This window comes from Delphinus delphis, chromosome 10 (assembly GCF_949987515.2).
Source record: "Delphinus delphis chromosome 10, mDelDel1.2, whole genome shotgun sequence".
Classification (NCBI taxonomy): domain Eukaryota; kingdom Metazoa; phylum Chordata; class Mammalia; order Artiodactyla; family Delphinidae; genus Delphinus; species Delphinus delphis.
In genome coordinates, this window is record NC_082692.2 from 60,289,899 (window position 1) to 60,317,531 (window position 27,633).

Here is a 27,633-nt window from a genome sequence, read left to right on the forward strand (position 1 = left end):
GGGTTTAGCAGTTAAGCCCAAGGAGCCCAGTTATAGGGTTCTGCACAGTTACCCCTGGAGGCAGGGTATTCGTGTCCTTGGAGAACTGAGGATAAAAGAGGAAGCACTGCCAGGAGATCTCTGGTTTAGGGCCATCCAGGGTCTGTAGGTCAGAGTGCCCTCCTGAAGATATCACGAAGAGGCCATCCTTAAGCCTGCAGCCTGCCGGCATCCCCTGCCAGCTTTGGGTCAATGTACTGATGCCCAGCTCCGCCCCAGACCCTGTGAGTCAGCGCCCCTGGAGTGGGGCTCAGGCAGATGAGGAAGATGAGCGTCTGAGGCGAGAACAGCTCGTGGAAAGGTGGGAGAGCCACCTTCCTCGAAGTCCCCAAGAACCGAGGCTTGGCCTGCTGGTTCACGTCCAGGCTCTGGCCAGCCTCCAGAAGCATTTCTGCTTTTATGCCCTCTGCTTCTCGCTCCGTCTTTATCTAGCTCCCTAGACCAGAGCTGTGTAAAAAAACTTTTCAGGGAGGCTGGAAATGTTCTGTATCTGCACTGCCCAATAAAGTAGCCACCAGTCCCAGGGGCTGTTGAGGACTTGAAATGTGGCCAGTGTGACTGAAGAACTGGATTTTAAATTTAACTTTAATTAAATTGTCACTTGTGTCTTGTGGTCACCATATGGAACAGTGCAGACTAGAACCTCTGGGATGAAAGGGACCTTAGGGATCGAGTCCATTCATCTCACGTTTTAGAGGAGGAAGCTAGATCAAAAGCTTTGGAACAGGAAAAAGGTACTCAACTCCCGACCCCACTGATTACTACCTGTGGGAGCTTAGGCAAGTTATGCTAAAACTATAGTTTCTTTACCTATAAAATGGGCCCAGTAATACCTGTCCCCACCTTTCGGTGGAGAGTAAAAAAAATAACATGCGATGGGGTGATTTTCCCATGGCTTCCTTTCCAGTTTTTTTTTTTAATTGAAGTATAGTTGATTTACAATATTGTATTAGTTTCAGTTGTACAGCAAAGTGAGTCACTTACATATATGTAGTTTTTCAGATTGTTTCCATTATAGGTTATTATAAGATATTGAATATAGTTCCCTGTGCTTCACTTAGTATGATCATCTCTAGGTCCATCCACATTGCTGCAGATGGCATTAGTTCATTCTTTTTTATTGTGCCTTTCCAGTTTTAAATTGCACCTGTGTGTTGCCCTGTCCCTTGCCCTGTGCTATGACTGTGGGCACCTGCAGCTGATAGAACACCAGCCCTGCTGGCCAGTCCTGCTCTTTCTTGCTGAATTTCCACACCGAGGGCCCAGCCTCTATCCCATTCTCCACACATCGTTGCCGGGGCTGCTTAAACACATACCAAAGGATTTTACGGGCTTGGTGACTCTACCGCAGATGTGGCAGGCCCAGACCCTTGGGGCACAGGAAGGACACTGTGCTGTGTGGTTGGGGATGACGAACAAAAAGGTCTACTCACACCCCGACTTCCTGCCCACATCCAGATGTGACCTCAGAAGGCAGTGGCAATTCTCTCGTTGTCATTTCTCAGTTTCAGTAAAGCAAGTGCTCAAGTTGTAAGAACACACCTGGCCTTCAGAAAGCCATTTTTTCCATGGGACTCAGTACAACTATTTTCAGGATTAATTTTAAAAAGGCTATTGATATCGTTATTTTTCCTAGATTGGTCTCTGTGTAAAAACCCACCTCCATGTGTGTAAGAGCACAGGCCTCCTGGCCCCCACGCAGCGCTCTCTGCATCTCTCCCTGCCCTTCAGGAACCTCAGGCTGTCTGGTGGGCACATGTGCTAACTATAGATGTTAAGCGTGGTGTCCCCATTTCTGTGGGGATAATGGCTCTGACTTGCACACATGCAGGGCACCTGTAGGGCGTGGGCCGGCATGGTGTGGGGACTCACCCAGAAGGTGGTGGAGGCGCGGTGGCCTCCCGGGGAGGCTGTGGTCCCCTCGTCGGCTGCCTTTGCACTGCAACTCTGGGGCTGTGGCCACTCCGGCTCCTCTTCCACGTGCTGCTCACTTTTGCTCTTCTGTTTTCTTATGATCTGGGGAGGAGGCGGGTGACAAAGGGGATACGTTATTGGAGAGGGCTCCAGTGCTATGTGGGGTAACTGGGACCATCTCTGGGAAATTCTTAGCCATGTAAGAACTTAGTTTCAGGGTCTTCCCTGGCAATCCAGTGGTTAAGACTTTGCCTTCCGGTGCAGGGGGTGCAGGTTCAATCCCTGGTTGGGGAGCTAAGATCCCACATGCCTCGTGGCCAAAAAACCAAAACATAAAACAGAAGCAATATTGTAACAAATTCAAAAAAGACTTAAAAAAAAATGGTCCACATCAAAAAAAAAATCTTAAAAAAAAAGTGTTTCGTTTCAACAGAATACCATCTGATTTCAGGTCTTATGATAAAACAGCACAACTAAAGCCTTGAACATTCTACATCACTTTACAGTTTACAAGTAGTCCTTTTACAATGCTGACAACTTCTATTTATTAAGTGCCTACTGTGTGCCAGTCTCTGTGCTTGGCACCATAAATGCTTTACCTCATTTAATTCTCAAAATAATTCTAAGAGCTACGTACTATAACTGTCCCCATTTTACAGATGATGAATGAGGCTCAGAGGTTATCAGTTAAGGACACACAGCTCATAAATAGTGGAAGTGGATCGCAAACCCAGAGTCTCTGGCCGTACATCCTGACTTTAGGAAGTGTCTGAAAGCCCTAAGGAGGGGGCAGATACCAAGCATCACGAGGGAAGGCTCAGCTTGTTTGCACCGCTTGCTAGGTTGGGCATGGCCACTTGGATTTAATGAGTCCATTTGTACGAAGGTCTCTGGGCTGGGTTCCTGGCTCCTCACCCACCAGCTCAATCCCTAAAGGCAACCACATTCACACCGCTTAGTTTTTGCAGGGCAATTCAACCCCTCTGCATTAGCCCCAGAGTACAATGGAGAAAGTGAGAAGAAGAGAAGAAACGGTGCCCAAGACAACAAAGGCGCCTATGGCGGCTCTTCTGCTCACCAAAGGCCCTGGTCCAGGCCAGGGTGGTAAATTGCAGTCATCTGGATGCTAGGGCCCACCTACCTTCTGCAGGATGGTTGTGGCCAGTTCCTCAGTCAGCTCCTCCCTGTGGTCCCGCAGGTAACTGGCCTCATTCTGCTTGTCCTGCAGAGAGAGGAGGAGAATGTCGTGAGCTGTGGGTGTGTTTGGGAGACTTGGCAATCGCTTTCTGAGGAGTCCTGACCACAAATGCAGGGGGAGGATAGGCTCTAGTCAAGGATGGCTATCATGATGATGGTTTCCCCACAACCTGCACTTTCTCTTGGCAGCCAGGACTCCACCCACACCTCCTCCCAGACAGACGTTGTGACGGGGGCCGGGGTGGGCATACCAGGCTATCCCCATAGGCTTCTGCTTTGGAGATCGCTTCTTCGATGGCCTCTTCAGCCACCCGTAGGGCGACAGCCAATGTGTCCATCATGCTATGTCCTAGACAGGAAACAGAACATAGACCGCTTTCTGAAAGGCAAGGACAAGCTCCAAAACATACAAAGTGGCTTAAAGACGACTGGACAAAAGGACTTAATATAAGGAAATAACGGTTCTTCATCCACTTTCTCAGATAAAGATTATGTTTTATTTTGTGCACGTAATGTATCATTATAATGATAGGGAGGAAAATTGTGAAATCTTCTGAGGGCTGTGCTCATGGTTTAATGCAAACACAAAATCCATGGAAGAATTTTTTAGACTCTAAACCCATACTATCGATAACATTGGCCGATCTTGCTGAGCTCAACCACGTGCTGGGCTTCAGACTGAGTGTCTCATACATGATCACAGTGGATCCTTCCAACAACTCATTGAGTAGGCACCATTTTATAGATGAGAGAACTGAAGCACAGAGAGGTCAAATAACTCACCCAACGTTGCGCAGTGAGACAGAGAGCTGAGATTTGAATTCAGGGCTCTCTGTCTCCAAATCCTGTGATTTTAACCACAAAAGTGAGATAAACACAAGCCAACATGATTTTTAAAAATAATGCTATCATATATTTAGTGAACATATTTTTTGCATATGGTGACAAACGGAAGATTTCCCAAGTCAAAGGACTTCTGCAGGTGACAAAATTCTTTTTGAAGTCAAATACTTGGAAGAGTTTTGCTTCCTGGAGGTACTAGATTTTTTGCTTCTTACTTGAAAGTGAGAATCTCTATCATTCGTCTCAGTTCATCCCAGAAGCCCGATTCACATCAGGCACAAGAACAGAGGTCTGCAGGGGCTGCTTGCCTATGTCTCCTTTTCCCCGATTTCAACCTCCTGTTTCCATTTATAATCTCCTAGTCATGCATTATTTAACACATGCATATCTCCTGAAAGCTGCCTCAGATTCTTTGTAGAATGAGACAAGGTGTAAATATATCAATTCATTAATTAATCAATCCATTAATTAAAATACTTATTTCAAGCTTCTTAGGCTCCTAAAGACACACATGTGAACAGAAAGTGGCATTTGGCAAACATAACAAAATCTCCCAAACTAACCCAATTAAAGTCAAAACCATCTAGCCAGGCAGCTGACAAGGACATCACAGGCTGGCTGTGACAGTCCTGACAGAGACACACGGGGGCAACCCAGCTCAGGGCTTGGCACCCCTCAGGTGGCTGAGTGAACACATAATTTCCCCAGTGTTTCTATAAGAAGAGTCTATAAAATTTAAGTTGTCGCTACATTCAGTGCTCCCTGGAGACAGACACTGTATCTCCCATCTCTCTTCTTCAAGATACCAATCAATGTATTCTTCATAGAAGTGGCGCCCCACAAATTCTTGTTGATTCAAAGTGCACCAAGACCTCCCCAGCACTAGGGTCTCTGAGGGTCCCAGTGATGCCTCGACAGACGCGAGCTGAGCCCATGCTCTCATGTGCTTTCCGAGCTATTGGGTGATCAGGTGCATAGCTAACTGCTAAGAGGCATGCTGGAGATCCTATGATGGGGATAGTCACCAGCTTCCACAGAGCCCTGGAGAGGAAGAGCCTAGAGCCATCAAAAAGGGTGGAGGCCACGTCTGTGGTTTTGGCATGAGGTGGAGTGGAGCGCTAAGATGTTTGGGCTGAAAGTGAAGGCTTGAGAGGGTGTTTCAGAGATAAAAACTGGTGGGGTGTGGAGGGAGGATAAGAAAGCAGAGGCAGAGTGACCGAAGTTCAGAGGACCAGTCAGGTGGGGGGGACTGTTAGTTTTATGTGTCAACTTGGTGAAGCTATAGCACCCAGCTGTTTAATCAAACACTAACCCAGGTGTTGCTATGAAGGTGTTTTGTAGGTGTGGTCCACGTTATGGTTACAATAGTTGACTTTAAGTAAAGGAGATTACCCTTGAAACTGTGAGTAGGTCTCATCCAATCAGTTGAAAGGCCTTAAGAGCAAAAACAGAGGTTTCCCAGAGAAGAAATTCTGCCTCAAGACTTAAGCATCAACTCCTACTAGAGTTTCTAGTCAGCTGACCTTGCCAGGCCCTGCAGTTGTGTGAGCCGAGTCCTTGAAACGAACCTCTTTTTGTGTGTGTGTGTGTTATCTGTACATACCCTATTGGTTCTGTTACTCTGGAGAACCCTGGCTGATATAGATGGTTACTGAAATTAATATTAATACAGGAGAGTTGAGGGCAGGGAGGTGCTCAGGCCATAGACCTTGGAACAGAAAGAAAAGGATGGGATTGCAAATAGAACCCATAGGAATTTGGGTGACTGGGTGGAAGCGGGGAGGGGGATTGAGGAAAAGATAAGTCTTGCTGGTGGACTTAAGTGGCTGAGGAGCTTGACTGGGATATGCTGAAGTTAAGATCCCTGGAGGGGCTGCAGGTCTTGGTGACCAAGCATCACAACACTGAGTCTAGAACTCTGGGCTGAAGTAAGGGCTAGGCATTCAGACAGAGGTGCACCAAAGCCATGTGACTTCTCCCAGGGAGAAGTCTCAGGCAGTAAGGATGACAGAGGATGAGACCTTCATGAGAAGGTGCCCAAGGAGAAAACAGAGAGAGTGCAGAAGCACTGTGGGGGGCCACAGGACCAGGGGGACTAGGAGACACCTGTTCCCAACACCCAGTACTTTGGAGAAGGAGCCAGAGTGTTGGAGGAGGTTTTATTTGGAATTGGAAGAAGTTTGTTTTGCTTTTAACCTTTGCTCTAAGGGGATGACTGTACTGGCATAAAAAAGTAAAAGTTGATCAGTAAATGGTACATTATTTATAAGAATATTTTAATATTAATTGCACAAGTGAGTATGTTGATTGTCACATTCCAACTCCAGAAAAACACACACTAGTTGATTGTAAGTATCTAGAGGTTGGTACGGAATGTACTTCTCTAGGCTACTCCTTAGATATATTCACCTATTTTGATGATGGATTCACAAAAATGGCAATAAAAGAAGACCCAGGGAGACTCTCACACACAATAACAGAGTTGCATCAGTGGTTCCAATGCCATGGGGGACCCTGACGGTCTGAAGGTGTTTATAATGCTCTAACCTCCCATTAGGTGTAAACCCTTAAGCAAACTTACCTTCTGACTGCCTATAAAATGTTGAGTCACTGCCTGAAATACTTCCTTCATTCTCCAGGTTTGCGTCAAAAAAGCTTCCTCCTGAGAGAGAGGGAGGGAGAGAGAGAGAGGAGGAGACAGAGAGATATAAGATTATCCAAGGTCTTCAGTGAGCCCAGTGCGCTGTGTCACTGAGTTGGCGGACCACCATTACCCACTTTGATTGTTAGCCTTGCAAATGGGTTTAGGGAATCACTGGGTTCTACAGTAATGCTACAGATTTTGACCAGTCACATTTTTCTTTCTCATACTAATTCCTTGTGTAGCAATGCTTCCACCCCCAACTTTCTTCCAGAGCCTTCCTTGGAGGCAATATAGAATCAAACATGGAATAATAGATTGAAGTCAGAGATATGAGCTCATTTCCTGGACCTGCAAATGACTAGTTGTGTGACCTTGATCAAGTTACTTAACCTCTCGGACACTTGGCTTCCGTACTAGAAAAACTGTGATAATGGTAGAACTCTGCTCATGATGGGTGATGAGACACTGCATGCCTGGTCTTTAGCTGCTGTCCATGGCATCAATCTAAACAGTGGCCTTTAGCCAGTGAGTGAAGTGTCATTAGCAGTTAGTGGAAACAAGCCCAGAGCAAGACAAGGTAAGCCATGGCATTTGATCTTTTAAGGCCCACTGCCTCTTCTCTGGTCTTCTCTCAGTTGAACACACACCCTATCTTGGTTCCAGGCTGGGAAGAGCAGTTGGCTAAACCTTTTTTAAGTTGGGGATTTACCATTTGTGTTCACGTATTAATTCATCAAAAGAGATCTTTGAAGGTGTGGAGGTGTGGATGATGTCTCTTTCCCTTTTAAATTACTGTATTGTATCACCAGTACCCAAGATAGCACTGAGACAGCAGGGGGCTCAAAAAAATTCTTGAATTGGATGCTGGTGGAAAACACTGATAGAACCAAGAAAATAAATGTGGGTCTACAGCTCTTAGCTCAAAATGGGGAAATGCTCTTGATGTCAAGTCAAACTAAGCAGTAGACCTTTGATACACATAATACAGCCCGTGCTTCCTTGGATGGGCTGCGTGGGGCTCCAGTGGGGGAACTCTTAGGGTAACTGCTGTAGGCATCTACAGCGGGGTCAGCAGGCTGCTACCTTTATGAAATAGGTCATTAGTGTGTGACCTGCCACGGGGACTCAGTCTGACCATATACTATTCTCTGTGCTTGTGTTTTTTGACCAGCCTTTCAGAAGACCCATAGTCACTTATTCCAGCTCTGTGACCATAATGAAGTGACTTTACCTTCTTGGGTCTCCATTTCCTCACTTATAAAATAAGGCTTTAGGATAAGTCATCACCTCAGTTCCCAGGCTATGCATCTAAGTGCAGATATTTCACTTTGGCCTGGCTGCATCTGGCAGCCATTCATTCATCCAGCAAATATTTCATGGGCATCTAGTAGATGCCTGGCCCTGGGCTGAGCGTTAGGGTGTACTGGTGAGCAAGGCCAGAAATCCTCGCTGCCCTGACAACCTTGATAGTCTAGTGGGTGAGAATTCATTAACCAAAAATTTATAGAAATAAATATAAAACTATAGATATGTTGAGTGCTGTGACTGGGTGGTTCCTAGAATAGGGCAAGTGTTCAGCAGGGAAGACTGACCTAGACTGTAAGTAACCAGCCAAAAGGGTGTGGGGGTGGGAGGGAGTCCAGGGCAGAGCAAACAGCTTGCACAGGCACAGGCAGTGGGGACAGCAGGGTGCATCTGAAGAGCTAAAACAGAGGCCGGGTGGCTGGGCTGCGAGAGGAGAGGGATCCTGGGGTGAGGTGGGCTGGCAGCAGACCGCACAGGTCACAGTGGCCACATCAGTGTTTTGATCTTTGTCCCACCATGAAGCCACTTGAAGACAGTAAAGTCTCCACAGGGGTGATCTGGTTATGTGTGTGTTTCTAAACACACGTAAAGGTGCACGCCGGCTGCTGTGTGGAGGACAGCTTGGAAGAGGGAGAGGATGGGTGTCTAGAGAGGAAGCTGAGAGTGTGGCCCACCCTCTGGAGTGTCCCTGTGATGGGAAAGAGCATGGCAGGGCAGAAGTGGAGGAAAATCTGTAGTCCAGGAAGGGCTTAGGAAATGGGAGAGACTGGGCATGTTTACAAGTCAATAGGAAGGAACCGCTTAAGAGAGAGGCTGAAAGGCAAGACAGAAGGGCTGCGTGAACTTGAGACCTTCATGGAAGGTGACGGATCAGGTGCAGAGGTGTACGCGGTCTGCCCTGCGAAGGAGGCGGTGAGGCTGTCTCCTGAGACAACGGGGATGGTGGTGGGGAGCTTGATGGGGGTGGGGAAGATCTGAAAACATCTTTGGGGGAACTGCGCTGACCAGGACAGGCTCTGGATTTCCATGATTATAAATCTTCTAGTACAACAACTCTCCCTGTGTCCCTTTAAATTCATAGGTGGGAGCTTCTGTGTCATTTAGGATGATGGGATTTTTCCAAGGGCAGAAAGCAACTGAACTGTTTCGGAAAGCACTGACACAGCAGCCAGACATCAAGTCAGAGCTTCCATGAGCTGCAGGAACCTCCAATTTCAGGCGACTCAGTGCTTTTAAAAGACCATGTTGTTAGTCAAATCCCACATGAAAGATGTCATAGACCTTTCCAAGAATCGTGTCAAAAATAGATATATCACGTTAATAAATAAAAGCAAGATTTATTTTCCCCATTTTATTTATCCAATACTAACTAAATGTATGTATTATTTAACAAATTGTCTAGGGATTAAGTATATCAATAAGGGCTACTTTCATCTTTTCATGTAGTGCTTCTTTTTAGAATAACTGTTAAAAATGTCACACTGAATCTATCAGATAAACCACATGAGTGTTGGACATTATACATTTTTTTATAAATCTATTTACTTATTTCTCTGACTTCACTGCAACGTTGGCTCTGAGGTGGCAGGGTCTTACCCATCTTGTCACTCCCAGGTCTTAAACCAGGCATTCAATAAATGTTTACTGAAGGAATGAGTAAGTCTTAGATTTATCTGACAAAACGAATGGGTCTCCAGTTCTGCCTAATCTGGTCACCTGATATGGGCTGCAGGAGGAGGAAGTGAGCTTGGGACTGATGGCTGTGCAATGGGTACATGTGATGGGTAACCCATAAGATTCTGTGAACTCAATGAATTTTCAATGGACTGAGTGTTTTTTTATGGCAAACTACACTGGTCCATGAAATGGAGATGTTTCGTAGATAAAAGGAGTTTTATACTGAGAGTCCTGGAGCAGAGCACAGGTCTTGCACCCTGTAGATTATGTTCTGACAATCAAAATTCTGAAACTAAGTACCCTCAGATGGAGTTGAAGATGGAACCATCTTATTCAGAACTCTGCCATACGAATTATAGTGAAGTTCTAGCTGAGGTTCTCAGTCTTGGCTGTGTCTTAAAATAACCCAGAGAACTTAAAAAAAATATCCGTTCCGGGGCCACCTCCAGAAATTCGGAAGTAATTGACGGGGTGGAAGACGATTCTGGCACTTTTTCAAAGCTCGTGAGGTGACTCTAACGTGTAGTCGGGCTTGAGGATGGCAGATGACAACCATACCAAGGTGCTGGGTTGTAGGTAGAAGCTAATGCTGATGTCTCCACGGTCATCTGACATAATCAGGACACTACTTACACACAGGAGATTTCTCCATGCTTGAGGTGTAACTCAATTTTCTAGGTGGTATGTAGAATCGCTCTCACTGTTTTATGATCACGACTTTACAGATTTGAGTACCATCTCATAAATTGTCTCCTGCCTGCTTGTCTTCTTGTTGCTCAAAAGGAAATCTTAGTTTAAAATGAGATACAAATCATGCTAAAGCAACTGATTCTAGTACTTCTATGAAGTGTCTTGGTACCCACAAAGTGCTTTTAAGACTGAATTGTGTAATATTGAGGACCTAAGAGTTGCCAGCCACTGGGCCACACTTTGGGAACACAGAGATGAAGAAGCTATTGCTTCTGCCTGGTCCAGCAGGAGAGGAGCTTTGTAAACCACCACCTGGATGCAATGTGATAAGTGCTGTGATTGAGGCCCAGATGAGAGATGTGGTGAATCACAGAGGGCCTGGGACCTAAATCTGCTTCAATAGTGTCAGCGTTATTCCCAGCAAATGATACGCCTTTGAAAATGACACTTGAACATTTCAAAGCCTTTTGCCAGCCCACTTGTAATTCATGTTCCCTTGCTCCACCTGTGGGACCCGAGGGAGAAACAGAAAGAGACCAGAGTTGTGCTGTTTATAGGATTCTCCAAATGAATTTGCTTCTCCCCTTCACTTTGCATGAAGTAGTAGAGAACATCTATGAGATGTGAATGTGGTGACATGTAAAGCGGTACCTGAAGCAGACGCGAGGATGAACAAGAAAGAAAGTATGGGATGCAAATGATGAGACAATTCTATTCTGGAACCTTCTTGAGGTATCTCCTTGGGTTGAAAACCTACTGTTAACATGATTACTTTTAAACTTTATTTCTTTTTTGTCTTTGTTCCTAGAGAAACATTTTTAGAAAAATCAGCAAAGAGCAGTTAAAAATAATATGTGGAGACCTTCAGCCCTGCTCTCTTAGCTACAGGCTTCCTGAGTGTTTCGAAAGACAGAGATTCTAACGACTAACACAAAAGACCCTAATGAGTCTCCGTGTTTAATGCTTCCATCCTATTTCCCCCTTGTCTCAGTGGCTGGCATATTTTTAGATTAGACACAACCAAAGACTTTATTGAGAATACAACAATGGAAAATAATGATGGTGAAAAAGCTCCATGTGAGATTTTCTTTCTTCCCTCTTTCTCAGGGATAAAAGGCATTTACCTGTGTCAGCAAAGTGATGAAAAAATCTTCCTCTACACAGAAAAAAATAGCCTTTTCTGGGAGGACATGCTGTTCATATTCTGACAACCATTTCTCTCCACTGGCTGGTCCAATAGGAATATAGAATATAATTTCTCATTCTAATTACATTGGTTGTCTTAACAGCATAGGTAGAATTCATCCTTTAAACTTCCTGGGAGGAAGCTGAGACTTTTCTAACTCTCCCATTACATTAAACTCTGGGCCTGGTATGTATAGAATTTTGGAGTAGGAAGGAAGAGGAGTGGGGGGCATATCCTCTGAGTGCAGACCTAGTCTACACAACCAAACAAAGATGAATTTCCAATGTTTTAATCATTAGGGAAAGATGGTCAAGAATCTTTCATTTCTAGGGATTTGGAATTAAAATGTCCACAATATCTAGAAACACTTTGGTCCTCCCAGCTGCTAACATATCCAGCCCAGTGGAGATGCGGGAATTAAAGGACTTAAAACTTAGAATCTTTGGTACATGTCCTTCTATTTCTGCTCCTTACTAGAACCAGATTATTTAAGTCACTTTCTCTGTCCCAGGTGAGTGTGCCGCAGTGTACAGGGCCTCCACGCCAGGCCTTCTTCTTTCCCGTCAACCCCCCAAAGACTCCCAGATGGCAGGCAGTCAGCGTACCTAGGATGTCAAAGCACCCTCCGCTTTCCAGCCGGTGTTTCCTGTACAGGTTCTTCAAGACCTTGGCGCTGCCAAAGCGTTTGAAGCGGCTCTTCACATTATTGTAGAACCATTCCAGAGACTGGGTCCTCAGAACCCTGAGGACAACACAGAATTAGAAAACAGAAAATTAGCATTAAAGGACAGAATTATGAAATGGTGGATTGCAAAAGTTGCCACAATACTTCACAGCTCCTTCCATCAAGAGGTGGTCTCTACTCCTTAGATCTGGGCTGGCCTTATGACTTGCTCTGATCACAGAGACTGGTGGAAGTGATGCTGTGTGAGTCCAGAGCCTGGCAGCTTCCTCTCTTGCTATTCGTGGAAGCCCTGCAACCCATCGCCATGTGAACAAGCCCAAGATAGACTTTGGGATGACAAGAGACACTTGGCCCAATCCCCCCTCTTGCCCCAGCCAATAGCCAGCCAATCCCTAGACAGGTGAGTGAGGCCATCGACTGCCGGTTGACTGAAGACGCATGAGTGACCCTAGGTAAGACCAGCAGAAGAACCATGCACCTGCGTCCATCCAAAGAGCAAGCTGATAAATGCTCGCCACTTGAAGCCACTAGCTGACGCATCTGTTTAATAGCAGGCTTTATATTTGACACTCTTACTGCATTAACACCATTTCTAATTCAGCTTGGGAGGATAAAAAGCACAGGTGAGACCCTGGGCTCTATGGCAGAACTCTGCAGCCTCTTTCTTATTCAGCCTGAAGCACTGTGGGAAGGTGGTTTCCTGGTCAGTGCTATAATGCTCGGTACAAATCACTGACACAATGCTTCTTTTTTCTGCCTGACCAGAACATGTTTCTAAACCCCTCCCATTTTAAGAATAGCTTTGGTTGTTATTTTTCTATTATGAATGTAATGATGCATACTCATTTTAAAAGTTCAGAGAAGCAAAATGAATATAAATTCTTCTAAGTCAATGGATGAACAAGCACACGTCCAGCTGCTCTTCCTCCTCAGATGCCAGTGAAATGTGAGACGATATCCAAAGGGAAAGAAATCTATAGAGCTGAGATGGGAATCAGAGATTTTCTAGATATCTGGAAAATTCTAAATAAGTGACAACTTAAAGGTAACAGAACGTTGTTCTACAAAGCAGGCAGAAGGGCTGGGACTCACAGACTGAGAGGTCCACTTTAAAGTTGATTGATGGGGACTTCGCCGGTGGTCCAGTGGTAAAGAATCCGCTTTCCAGTGTAGGGGACATGGGTTCCATTTCTGGTTGGGGAAATAAGATCCCACATGCCCCGGGGCAACTAAATCCGCGTCTGCCACAACTACTGAGCTCACGCACCTCAACGAGAGAGCCTGTGCGCTGCAAACTACAGAGCCCATGGGTCCTGGAGCCCACACACCGCAATTAGAGAGAAGCCTGCACACTGCAACAAAGAGCCAACACAGCCAAAAAAAAAAAGAAAAAAAGAAAAAACAAAAATAAATAAAGTTGATTGATGAGTACTCAGCCATAAAAAAGAATGAAATCTTGCCATTTGCAGCAATACGGATGAACTATATTCATTATGCTAAGTGAAATAAGTCAGAGAGAGAAAGACAAATACTGTATGATATTACTTATAAGTGGAATCTAAAAAATACAACAAACTAGTGAATAAAATGAAAAAGAAGCAGACACATAGAAGAAGACTGTCCTTGGAAATCATAACCTCCAGGCTTACGATTTATTTGAGAGCTTTAAAAGCACAAAAGGACTATGACTCTAGAATAGAAATATTCTGCAGGCTGCCTCTCCTGCACACCACCCTGCTCTCTGAGCAGCTGACCTCCGCGAAGTTGCTGCTGCAGGGCTCTGCGTTGCAGGTGGACAGGTCCACAAGGGTAGGGGGTGGACGATAGTGGTTATTGTGCCCTTCATTCTTCTTTGCCTTTTGGGACACTCCCCCTCCTTCCCAACTGAGTCTATGTTTTTCTGGAAAGGCTGGCCCCTCCTCCTGGCAGCCTTGGGGGTAGTCACATGACTGAGACCTGCCAATCAAGGTCTGAGGTGGGACTTTTACTGTTGTTGGAAAGAGATGCTCCCTTTCTGCTGGGCTGGCTTGGTGGCAGAATGAAAGCCTGGGCTGCTGGGGCCACCTTTGCCATTACTTGGGGGGTTATTTGTGGTCTTCTGAACAAAAGCAGATCTGACAGCGGGAAGGAAAAGGATCCTGTTGATGTACTTTGAACACCTGGATCTACCCAAGCCTGAGGTCAACCCTTGGACTCTTCCATTACATGAGCCAATAAAATTCTCTCTTTTGTTTAAGGCTTCTTGGGTTGGGTTTCTATTATTTGCAATCAAGAATCCTAATGCTTCAAGTACATCACAGGATGAGCTCTCCATTAAGTCCCTGGTTATATCAAAACTCTATGACATTTAGAAACACATTGATGACCTCAAAAATAGAATGCCTTGACTTGCTCAAGTCAGAGAGAGGAATCAGGGCACTGACTGGGCTGCTGGAAGGTGGGAGGACAGCACTGAATCCTTGGAGAATGACCTGCACAACTACAGCCTGATTTGGAGACTAGAAAGCTTTCCCGTAAGAAGTGATATATTTTGGATTATGTTTTGACTTAGAATTAATGTGGAGAGCTTTTCTGGAAGCCCCAGGGAAGACTCAGTCATGATTACCTTCATTTGATATTACTGCTTTTATTTCACTTATTTTAAAATTCATGGCTCAGAGGAAACTCACAGGAAACATGCAGTTCTTGGGGCAGAGGTGTGGGGAGAGGGCCGTGAGGATGCCAGCACCCAGGATGGACTGGCTAAGCGCTGCAGGGTCCCTGGCCCACCCTCACATCTCCAGCTTCCCCCTGAACGGACGCAACTGCAGGCAAGGGTAGATGAGAAGGAAGGAGCCCTGTGTCAGCATCTTGCTGGAACAGAAGGCAGAGTGGAATATGCGTCTGTGCATGAATTCCTTCATCTGTTCATTCATTCATTCTTTTATTCCTCATTATTTATTGAGTGCCCTACATGGCAGGCACGGTGCTAGGGATATGGGGAGTGACAAAACAGATGAAGCTCGTACCCAACAGTGCTGTCGGACTAATCTCAATGAGTGCCAGATGCATCATGAGATGGAACCGAAAGTCAAGCCAAAGGCATCTCCAGAATGGCTGGACAGTCTGTGTCCCACAGGCATTGGGTTCTGGATCATTCCCACAGATGTGTGAAAAACAGAGCCCACCCTGATTTATGGCTCAGGCATTTTTCTTCTAGACTTTTAAAAAAATTGAAGTATAGTTGATTTACAACATGGTGTTAGTTTCAGGTGTACAGCAAAGAGATTCAGATATATATATATACACACACACACACACATATATTCTTTTTCAGATTCTTTTCCATTATGGTTTATTACAAGATATTGAAAATAGTTCCCTGTGCGACACAGTATGTCCTTGTTTTTTTATCTGTTTTATATATAGTAGTGTGTTTCTGTTAATCCCAAATTCCTAATATATCCCTCCCACTCCTTTCCCTTTTGGTAACCATAAGTTTGTTTTCTACGTCTGTGAGTCTGTTTCTCTTTTGTAAATAAGTTCATTTGTATCATATTTTAGATTCCACCTATAAGTGATATATGATATTTGTCTTTGACTTACTTCACTTAGTATGATCATTTCTAGGTCCATCCGTATTGCTGCAAATGGCATTATTCTGTCCTTTTTTATGGCAAATATTCCATTGTATATCTGGACCACATCTTTTTCTTTATCCATTCCTCTGTTGATGAACATTTAGGTTGCTTCCATGTCTTGGCTATTGTGCTGCTATGAACACTGGGGTACCTGTATCTTTTTGAATTAGAGTTTTTGTCTTTTCCAGATATATCAGGCATCTTCTTTAATGATGCCCAAACTGCCGCTTCTCAGCCTCAGACAACACATAGGAGGGGTGCCTTAGGAAGGACAGGGAGCCAAAGTCCTGGTGATGAGACTTGTGGCGAAAAGCTTTCCAACTTGGAACTGTCCAGAGGGACCCTTCTTGATTTCCCTCACTTATTTTTGTAAATGATCCCAAGTTATCCCTAAAAATGCTCACACAAAGGTTCTTAGTTCTGTGCAGTTCAGTTTCACAGTCTTAAGCATGATCATTTCTTTCAACACTAGGGCTTTAAAAAAATCAACAGCAACCCTTCAAAATTCACCAATCACAACATAGTTAGAATTGATTACTTTTAGTCCTTGGAACTACTGTTGGTTCATCTGTAAAATGATGGTCACACAACTGACAAGGATAGGGAATATAGGAGGAGGATCGGGTTTGGGGGGAAGGTGGAAGTTGAGTTAGGACACTTAAATTTGGGGTGCTCATCATATCCCCAGGTGGCAATACCTGGTGGGCACTGGATATACTAGTCTGGGACTTGGATAGAAATCTGGACTAGAAATATGGGTTTGGTAGTCTTTGGTCCACAGGTAGTATTGAAGCCAATAATTGGTGTAACGGAGGTATAAATCATCATTATCTCTATTTTACAAGGAAAATCGAAACAAGTAATTTGCTGGTGTCACTGACTGAACTAAGAGTAAGTCAGGGAACAGACTGTAGACCTCATCCTTGGGTCAGTGCCTTGATGTCCGATCGGGCTATTTTCCTTCCAGAACCCCTAGTTAGTGTTCTTATTGCAAATGATGGCTTTTATTTCAAAGTTTAAGCAAACAGAAAGCACCATGGATCAAGGAATCGGCAGACAATGTAAAATCGTTGTATCATTTCCCTAAAACAGCCTACTTATCACATTGTGAATACTAATCACTTCAAGGCACTTATTTGTATGAGAAGTTTGCTAATTATTTTTATGACATGAATAAACTTGTAAATATGGTACATTCTCATCAGAAGACAGACTGGAATCACGTAACTCATCACAAGAGCAGCACTGAAATTATAACCCCATGAAAGCTTTGCCCAGGAATGCCAGACTGATTTTTGGCTCATTAGACAAAACAACACGATTGTGAGAACGAAGGAACTGCCTACATAAGAACTGCTCATATCCTGGCTGCTGGTGATGAAGCAAGGCCGCCTTGGCCCTCAGCCCTGGCACGGCAGGCGCTGTGCAAACTGAGCTCACTCTGGGGGAGAGTCTAGGAGAGTCTGTGGATCCCACTACTTCCTGTATGGTCCTCGGAGCAGCACTGGGACACTTCTGGAGCCTTGATGGAAATGGCAATCCCAGACCTCTATTCTCACCCTGAGACCTGCTGAATCAAACTGCACTTTAGCAAGGTTCCCAAGTGGTTACTATGTATATCAAAGCTTGATAAGCACTGGCCTAGCAAAATTAGCTGGGTGTTTTCTGAGCCCACATGTGTTTTTTATTTTGTTTTTAATTTTGACTACAATCCACTTAGGTAGGATAAGAGAGGGAACAGCTGACTTGCCTCCCTCCTTCCTGCTTTTCAAGGAAAAAGAACTGAACTGGGTAATAAAAAGTTTGGAAGAGGAATAGAATAATTAAAATGGTACTCCCAAAATCAGATGCCTTCATTCCAAAAAAGTAAAATGCCAAAAATACTGTTGAGCCAAGTTCAAATCATTATATACAGCAAGGTTCCCCAAACAATCTACAACAAACTAAATTGATAATGATGAACTAACCTTACTTTGTTGGTAAAAATTAAGAAGCACAACAATTAAAATCCATGACCAACTCAAGATGACCTTGATGATGTACGGATAATGAAGCATCCCTCCTGAAAACTATAAGCACATCCATGATCTGTGAGCTCTGCTTCACAGAATACAGAATGAGAAGCTTCAGCACCAACAACACACTGAATGGTAATAAAAGAGAAAAAGCTCCAGGTCCTTCAAACAGAGGGACTTTAATATAGGCAATTGGTTATATAGATGATGAAACCACTAAGACTCCAAAGAGAGGATGATTGAGGCATCCCAGAGGCTAGCAATGGGGGAGCTGCCACCACCCCAGGGCCAGAGGGACAAGGGAGGAGGTGGCATTACCAGTACAAGCATCCTGGAGCCAGAAGCTGGGGCCACAGAGGAGATGCAGCTGCTGCAGAGACACTTCTTGAGGCAGAGAGACTGATACCCTGTTTTCTCTTTTCCTCCTGCCCTCCCAGTTCCCTCCAGGGCCTCCCATTGACCAAGCTCAGAAGGGAGCCTGGGCAATGCAGCCTTTGGGGCTCAGCACCCCCAGGAACAGAGTAGAGAAAGGAAAGGCCAGGATGTGGCATCTGGCAGCACATAGCAAATGACTGTTCTAACGTGGGCTTATAAAAACCAGATTCTGGCACCCCTTAATAACTTACTTAATAGATTACTAAGAAGTAGCCCTAGTTTTAAGCAGAAACCTAAGTCTGCAGAATTGTGCCCCATTTGCCTACAAGAAGAGAAGAAAGGAACTGTGTTTGGGAATTGGTTTGCAGCCTATGAGGCGTCTCCATGCCTCCAGAACATGCTTTAGGAACTGCTGGCATGGGCAGATGATGGGCTGGGTATCAGACTGCATTTTAGCACTTACCACCTATGTGAACAAGGGCACATTTACTAACCTCTCTGGGTGCCGTTTTCCTTATTTGCAAAATAGAGATACTAATATTGATCTGGCAGAGTCTCACAAAGCATCATTGACCTAATATGCTTATGCATCTACCATAGAACTTGAACACAGTAAGCACGAAGGGAATGGTAGTTATTTAATCTCAGAAGAAACTAAATATTCATTAAGTTTAAGTCCTATTATAAGGAAACCTTTTTCTCTAAAGAAGTAAAAATCAAAGAGCCCCCCTCTCCCTATACAGACCACAATATAGGATCAGTAGGAAGAACTTGGTTTATCCATTAGGACCAATAACTGACATCAGTGTGGGCCTCAGCTGCTTGTTACATGTCTTCTGAGAGAGCAGTTGTCCAAGGACAGGCTTCCCTGACTGACAGTGTGCACTGTTTCTCCTGCCAGCAGAGGCCTGTGGAGCCCAGAACTTTCTAGTTGAGTCTCTCGCCCTGCTGATGGCAGCTCTCCCAAGTGAGTGTTCGCATTGAGGAAAGGCCCGGGGACAGCCTTGCCACCAGAATCACTCAGTCCTACTCTGCTGAGTGAGACTCAACTCTTAGAATTATGATTTCTAAGTAACTCCTTGGATACAGTGTCCCTAAAATAAACTCAACTTTACTAAAAAAACAAAAAAAACCATCAAACAAACTTTCTTTCTCCCCCAAATCTGATCCTAGGCAATTTATTTAACCTATCAGAGGTGGTTTTTTTTTTTCCTCCCAGATGCAAAAGGAGATAAATATTTCATCAGATTTTTCTAAAAGATTAAATGCTGTAACACATGCGAGGCACTCAGCGCAGTGTCCTGCCCAGTGTAAATCTTCAGAATATGCTATTCCTTATTATCATCAACGTTATTATTTTATCCCAAGCCCTCTACATTCTTTTTTGGCAGGATGTGGGTGTAATCAACAGATAAAGAGTAAAAATAGACTTGTCAGGAAACACATTCAATTCTTACATTTCGTCTTAACCAAAAGGTTAGACTTTAGGGTTAAGGTGGTTCTTAATCTTTAGTATTTAGTTTTTAAACTTAAAACCCAGCTTGCTGGGCCAGCCTCAGAGCTTCTGATTTGTTTGGTCTGGGCGGGGCCCGAGTATGGGCATTTTTGACAGATGTGCAGGTGATGTGATGCTGCTGGTCCAAGGACACACTTTGAGAATCACTGAGTTTGAGGATAGATTTGACATGCTGTAGAATGTAATATCTTCCTGTGTTCTGTAGCCAAGAACACAGGAAGATATTACTGATTCAGAGCTGTGGGGAAAACAACAGAATGACAGGCAGGTGTTTGGAAAATAGGACTCATTCAGCCCTGACAGCATGAAGGCCCTTGAGCACAGAGTCAGAGCAATCAGTCTCAAAAAGTCAAAAGAGACTGAGAGACTAGATGGAAAAGAACAGCCCTCACACTGGGACCCCTGAGTGTGTCCCTGGGAATTTGTAGACAGACATGGCCAGGAGGCTGGAAGTGTCATGTTCAGTTGATACGTGACAATTGCCATTAATGTGAAGTATCTTGCTAAGGGTGGGAAGCTGGAGTTGACAAATAGCAGCAAGGAAAGCCTGGGAGAGAAGTGAGGAAGTGTGTCTGTGTGAGACACCCCCGCAGCTGCTCCTGGGCCCTTTGCACAACTTCTACAATTTGCACAGTGGCTAAAGGGAGATGGATGAGGAAACAGGCTGAAGGAGAGAACAAGGGAGTAGATAATAATATTTGAAAATATTTTTTTCAGTTTTAATATTTTTTATTGGAGTATAGTTGATTTACAATGTTGTGTTAATTTCTGCTGTACAGCAAAGTGATTCAGTTATACATATATATTCTTTTTTAAAATATTCTTTTCCATTATAGTTTATCATAGGATATTGAATATACTTCTTTGTGCTGTACAGTAGGACCTTGTTGTTTATCCATTCTATATGTAATAGCTTACATCTGCGAACCCCAGCCTCCCACTCCATCCTTCCCCCAATCCCCTTCCCCTTGGCAACCACCAGCCTGTTCTCTATGTCCTGTTTTGTAGACAGGTTCATTTGTGTCATATTTTAGATTCCACATATATGTGATATCATATGGTATTTGTCTTTCTCTTTCTGACTTACTTAAGTATGATAAGCCCTAGTTGCATCCATGTTGCTGCAAATGGCATTATTTTGTTCTTTTATACGGCTGAGTAATATTCCATTGTATATATGTACCACATCTTCTTTATCCATTCATCCATTGACGGACATTTAGCTTGTTTCCATGTCTTGGCTATTGTGAATAGAGCTGCTATGAACACAACGGGTGCATGTATCTTTTTGAATTATAGTTTTGTCTGGATATATGCCCAGGAGTGGGATTGCTGGATCATATGGTAATTCTATTTTTAGTTTTCTGAGGAACTTCCATACTGTTTTCCTCAGTGGCTGCACCAACTTACATTCCCACCAACTGTGTAAGAGGGCTCCTTTTCTCCACACCCTCTCCAGCATTTGTAATTTGTAGACTTTTTAAAAAAATTAATTAATTAATTTATTTATTTTTGGCTGAATTGGGTCTTTGTTGCTGTGTGCGGGCCCTCTCTAGTTGTGGCGAGCGGGGGCCACACCTCGCCGAGGTGTGCAGACCTCTCACTGTGGCGGCCTCTCCTGTTGTGGAGCACGGGCTCTAGGTGTGCGGGCTTCAGTAGTTGTGGCTTGCGGGCTCAGTAGTTGTGGCTCACTGGCTCTAGAGCGCAGGCTTAGCAGCTGTGGCGCCCGGACCTAGTTGCTCCACAGCATGTGGGATCTTCGTGGACCAGGGCTCCAACCCATGTCCCCTGCACTGGCAGGCGGATTCTCAACCACTGAGCCACCAGGGAAGCCCAGTGTTATTTGTAGACTTTTTAATAATGGCCATTCTGACCAGTGTGAGGTGGTACCTTGAAAATATTATTGATGAGTGTGCTTCCATTAAGGCCAGGAAAGTAAAATTATAAGAAGTTGTGCTTTTGATTTAAATAAAATATTTAAACTTAAAATAACATTGTGGGGATTCCCTGGTGGTGCAGTGGTTGAGAGTCCGCCTGCCGATGCAGGGGACACGGATTCGTGCCCCGGTCCGGGAAGATCCCATATGCCGCAGAGTGGCTGGGCCCGTAAGCCATGGCCGCTGAGCCTGCGCGTCCGGAGCCTGTGCTCCGCAATGGGAGAGGTCACAACAGTGAGAGGCCCGGGTACCACAAAAAAAATAAAATAAAAAAATAACGTTGTGAGTTTAACATACATGCTTTTCAATTTTTCACTATTTTTTCGGATATTTTAATATGCTAGAAAAATTATCATTAAAAGTACATAAGAATATTATGTAGGGGGATAAATATTTCCTTTTGTCTCAGTCTCCAATCAGAGGCTTTTACTAGATCCTGTCTTTAGTTAAAATTTGTAAATTTTGATAGAAAATACTTTATAATAACTATAAATGGAATATAACCTTTAAAAATTGTGAATCACTATATGGTACATCTGTAACATAATATTATATATCAACTATACTTCAATGAAAATTTTTATATTTTGTTCTTTATGAATTTTTGCATTAATTTTGATTTTTAAACATACTACGTGAAAGTATTTATCTTGATTATTCGATTTTGGTCACTCCCTTAAATTTTACACTGGAGGTGAGTGCCTTGCTTACCTGACCCTAACTCGGCCCTGATAGGGCAGCCCCGTGTGTTGGCACTTTGACACTAGGGTTCCGTGGTGGCAGAGGAGTGCCGGGGGGACACAGTTGTGCTCGTGGAAGGGGGAAAAGTGCCCAGTGAAGCAGATGATCCCAGCAGGAGAGGGTGGCGCCCGGGGAGTACAGTGGTGGTACCCAGGGGAGTATAGTGATGAATGCAGTGCCTATAATACACTGAAGATGAGGAACAGCGGAAAAAAAATGGAAAAAAAAAATCCATGGATGTCATGGGTTAGTTGTTGAAACTTGTGCTCTTAGAGACTCCCAGGAATCCATGGGGTGGGTTGTGGAGAGGAGCTTTGAAGGAGGCTGAGGTCCTGCTTTGGTAGTTAGGGATAAAAACCAATGAAGCACCATCACCCAAGGAAGGTCTAAATAAGAAGACATTTCTGAGATGGTCTGGAGGTGGATGTGTCAGGGAATGCTCTGTCCCTTCCAGGACTTTCCAGCTGTCATTCACAGGACTTGGGCACAGCAGCCTCCTCTTTGCAGTCACTCTGGCCTGGGCAGGATCTGCCCAGCTGTCCCTACCTGTCCCTTAAGAAGCCCTCCCCAGACTTGATGCCACTAGTCCTGACCTGGCCCTGAACTCTCCCATCTCTGAGGCCGTCTCTGTGGCCCTTGGCTCCACACTTACACTTGATTTATTCCTCTCTGTCCGGTTCAGCGAGTCTGACTGATACTCAACCAGGCAATTGTCAGGCCTGGGGGAAGGGGGAGCGAAATGGTTTCTTTTAGTGTCGGCTGTTTGGAGGCAGGGATAAGTGTCATTTGAATATGGCTTTTCTTTTGCTTTCTTATTTGTGAAGTTGATTGGGACTTACTTTGACTTGTCAGAATCAACTTGAAGTAAGAGAATTTAACTGCATTTATTTGAAGAGCTGCTGTCCTGCTATAGCTGCAGCAATTTGCACTCTGAACCAAGCTTGTCCAGAAGGGAAATCTTGCATCCTCCCTGTGCTACTTTGTGTGATCTAGGGACTGAGACAGCAAAGAAAAGGCAGTTAGCACATATGGATTGTTCTCCCAGTCACATCACTCTATGTACGGCCTTGAACACGTTTATCTTTCTGCATCTCACTTCCCGCACCCTCAGAATACAAATGATCACAATTTCCTACAATCAAACTTCCAGGGACACACAGTTAGTTGCATTGGATATTGCCTCACCTCCCATGTCCTGACATATTGAGGTGTGCCAGCTTTGCTGTGATAACATCTTCACATTTGTATTTTTAAAAAGTGTGTAATTTCCTTTTTGGCTTCTTCATCTGTTTGATTAATGGTAACATTATGTTATATAATGAGGTGTCTTCCCTTTAAGTTCCAAGCTGGTTGTTGGAACAAGAAGATGATCTGATTACTGTTTATATTAACCAATTCTGGACTTGGCTATAATAAACACACAGTGTACTACTGTGAACATTAAAAGGCAAGGACTTTGCAAGGACTTTGTGAGTGGTTAAAGATACTGTGAAAACGTCACTGTTTGTTCATAGTAGGTTGGAGCTGCTGGGGCTGCCATGTAATTAATAATACCTGCTGGTTCATGAACGCCTCCTATGTGCCTGCCATGGAGCCAGGTCTTTTTAGTCCTCAAAACTAAATTACGAGACAACTCTTCTTTTACGAAAACAAAAACTACATAGCTCGTCAATGGTGAAGGCAATATCCTCTTTCTTTTTTTGACTGTTAATTTTCTTTAAGTAAAAAAATTTAATAGATGCGTCATGGAGTTTAAAATGTAAGCCTCCTGCTCACCCATGTTTACCATCCATCCAGTTCCCTTCCCCAGAGGCAAACAATGCTGTCACTTTCTTGTGCACCTATGCACACACATGACAATCCTCCCCAAAGTGGTCCCCTTTGCTTTTCTTCTATACAAATGGTAGGACTTCTCTGCACTGGCTGTTCCACAACAACACATCCTAGAGATCATCCTGTATCATAAATATAGAGCCTCCTCATTCCTGTTTAGGGGTGTACTATAATTTGTTTGACCTGTGCCCTATCGGTTGTCATTTAAATTTTTTCCTAATTTGCTTTTACATCAGCGTGGCAGGGAATGGCCTTTACACACACACATCTACACACACACACACACACACACACACACACACAAAGGGAGCAGAACGTTTGTTAGGAAAGAATTGGGGAATCTTCTCTCTAAAGGATCTAGGCAGGATTTTGAAGAATGTGCTATCCCTTTACTGTGAAGTGGTAGGCAGAGTATTCTGCAAATCATCACATTAGCTCCTGTCTGTGTGTGGGTATGAGTGCATGCTTCAGAATATTCATGAGGACGCAGGGCACTCTGCTTACAGTGCACTACTGTTTGTAAAGCACTTAATTAGAAAAGGACCTACAGATAAACCGAGGGCGCTAAGGAGGAAAGGAAGAAATTGGTTCTTTCTTTTTTTAAAAATAATTAATTAATTAATTAATTTTTGGCTGCGTTGGGTCTTCGTTGCTGTGCGGGGGCTTTCTCTAGTTGTGGCGAGCGGGGGCTACTCTTCATTGCGGTGCGTGGGCGTCTCATTGCGGTGGCTTCTTCTGTTACGGAGCACAGGCTCTAGGCGCGCGGGCTTCAGTAATTGTGGCACACGGGCTCAGTAGTTGTGGCACGCGGGCCCTAGAGCGCAGGCTCAATAGATGTGGCGCATGGGCTTAGTTGTTCTGCGGCATGTGGGGTCTTTCTGGACCAGGGCTCGAACCCGAGTCCCCTGCATTGCAGGCAGACTCCTAACCACTGCGCCACCAGGGAAGCCCGAGAAATTGGTTCTTTTTTGCCGACTGCCAAGTAACTGCAGCCTCTGTGGATGGGTCCATTTCTTCCAGACAAATGTATGTGTGCAAAATTCTGCTTACAGTTTCCTGGAATGGATTACATCAGAAATGGGTTCTCTTCACATATGTGGAGCATAAATGCAAACTTTGAAAAGGCACATGCCTTTTCTTTTTTCATGGAAAAATTAGTGGCCACTTCTTACAAAAATGGGAACACATTTATATTCTGCAAATCAAAGAGAAGTTAATGTACTTCTGTTCAAATGTAAATCTCAAAAGAAAAAAAAAAGGCTGATGTTGTCCTTTGGCTTGAAAAGCAAGTTGAAATCCTGGAGTGGTCTCTGACAGGAACTAATGCAAGCCACCTGACCTGCCAAGCTATTAAGACTGGTCATTTTGGGGGTGAAAGTGCTAGGAGCTCTGACTTCAAGGGAGCAGAGTAATGAGCTCAGATCAGAGTCTGCAGGGCTGCTTGGAGAGTGAGAGTGGATGAGGAACAGCGGAATTCTCTAACAGTTCTGGCTGAGCTCCTCTAGCCACATTTCTGTTCTCATTAAGTCATTGAGCTCATCTTGGGCAAGGTCTGTACCACCTCCGTTGTCCACGCAGTCGATAGCGGATCGCGAATCCCCTTTCCAGTGTCCCAGTTTGAGCAGAAGGGACCTCCAAGTGGGTTCTGCCGTGTTCCCAGGCCTCTGCAGATTTCCCCCTACAGAGAAACTCAGGAGGCTCTGGGCGCCACGCTGCAGGACGTGTCCTTCAGGGATGGAAATCGTGCGCATTCGCTACCAATCCCCACCTCCAGAGTGGGATCTTGGCCAAAGATCTTGTGTGTGTAGGTGGTGGTGGTGGGGATTTTATTTTAGCATTATCCAGCATGGTGGACTTCAGATCTCCTCCATCTGTATAGAGCCCAAAATATCTCTCAAGAGAAGCCTTGAATACATTGCGTAAATTGCTTTTAGAGGGGCTTGTAACAAAATTCTCACCAAAATTGAAACCGCTGACCAGGATTCAACTAAGCACCCCAAAACCCAGCCTTTAGAAAGTCTGTTGATTTTTGAGTTCTTGAGAGCATCACAGTGCAGAGGGTAAACTATGGAGCCAGCCTGCCTAGTATAAATCCCAACTCCTCCACTTTCTAGCAAGTTCCTTAACCTTTCTTTTCTTACTTGCCACATCTGTAAAATGGGTGCAATATACTTGCTTTATGGAGTTATGAAGGTATCTGAGTGGTTAGAACAGCAATTCATTACAGAATAAGCTCTCAGTAATGTTAGCTATTGTACCGAAAAATTATTTCCTATTTCTATAAGCTTTTTTTGGTGGCTGTTGGCAGTGGGGTCTATTTGCAAAAAGGCAGTGACTCAAGGCGGAGCCTCTGAAGAAGTTGAAAGCTCCATGGCAACAGATGAGCCTTTTTCCTGGGTGCTGGCAGGGCCACTGATACCAAGCCACAGTGATAGGGAAAGCAAGGAGTTAGGACGATGGCTGGGGTGCTTTGCTTCACCCAAACAGTACACTGGTGGCCTTGCCAAGCAGCACAGATGCCGCCTCTCAGAGTGCCCACATTTTTCTTACAGTTTTCATTTTGCCTGGCAAAGAAAGCTTTTATCCTTTTAAAGATGTTGATGTCTTTTGCCCTATGCTCTCAGCCCTACTGCTCTGAGATGGGGGCCCTGGGAGACTCTGCTGGGCCGAACCCCATTTCCCAGGATGCCCTCCTAGCAGCTCACCTGAGGCTGGTCCGGACATCCCTCTATTCAGTCCTTGGCATGAAATCATGCAGAAATTTTGTACTCGGATGGCCACCCCTGTTGCCAGAGCTGACACAGACCCATTAAAAACAATCTTTGATTTCTTCAGTCACTTAGATGAGGGTTTTGTTGGAGGGGAGTGGAACTTATGTACTCAAAGTCATTTGCAGAGATTCTCCCATTAGTTTATCATGCTGCCTTTGTCATGTGCTCGATGTGATTTCATCCTCACAGGGCCTCCCTTATTCCACAGTGAGGATTCAGTCCTGGGAGATGCACTTTATGTCAGAGGAGAGACATGGAAAGATACTAGCCTAGAGCTTCAGAGAGCTGGGTTCCCTGCCCACCTCTGTCACACAGTGGCTGTGTCCCTAGGCTCAGATCACTTCCCTTCTCTGACATTAGTTTTCTTACCTGAGGTACTCCATGAACCCAACCTTCAAAGTTGGAACATACGTTGAGGGATTGACTGCCATCTGGGGTGTATCCAGAGGTGGAATGACCCCAGATAACCTGTGGAGGCCAGCCTTTGAAGGGTCAGTGGTCACAGATGTTGTCCAGGGTTGGAGTTTGTGTGTGTGTGTGTGTGTGTGTGTGTGTGTGTTGGAGGACTGGGGAAGAGGGAGAGGGGTGAAGTGTTGTGTTGTACAGCCTCTATGTGTGTGAGAGAAATGGGCGAGAGTGTACATG

The 27,633-nt window shown here is 44.6% G+C and overlaps 1 protein-coding gene and 1 long non-coding RNA gene across 4 annotated transcripts in view; one reads left to right on the top strand and one right to left on the bottom strand.

Moving 5' to 3' along the window:
* Positions 1–27,633, top strand: part of LOC132432215 (uncharacterized) — a 266,402-nt gene that overhangs the window by 192,540 nt on the left and 46,229 nt on the right. The gene's annotated exons all lie outside the window — the stretch shown is intronic.
* Positions 1–27,633, bottom strand: part of MYRIP (myosin VIIA and Rab interacting protein) — a 217,716-nt gene that overhangs the window by 70,251 nt on the left and 119,832 nt on the right. For both annotated transcript variants that reach the window (XM_060022307.1, XM_060022306.1), the window contains exons 4-8: positions 12,101–12,237; positions 6,575–6,655; positions 3,402–3,499; positions 3,095–3,175; positions 1,912–2,055 (exon numbers count right to left, since the gene is read on the bottom strand). In XM_060022307.1, the coding sequence (XP_059878290.1) occupies positions 1,912–2,055; positions 3,095–3,175; positions 3,402–3,499; positions 6,575–6,655; positions 12,101–12,237 (541 nt within the window). The remainder of the gene's footprint in view (positions 1–1,911; positions 2,056–3,094; positions 3,176–3,401; positions 3,500–6,574; positions 6,656–12,100; positions 12,238–27,633) is intronic.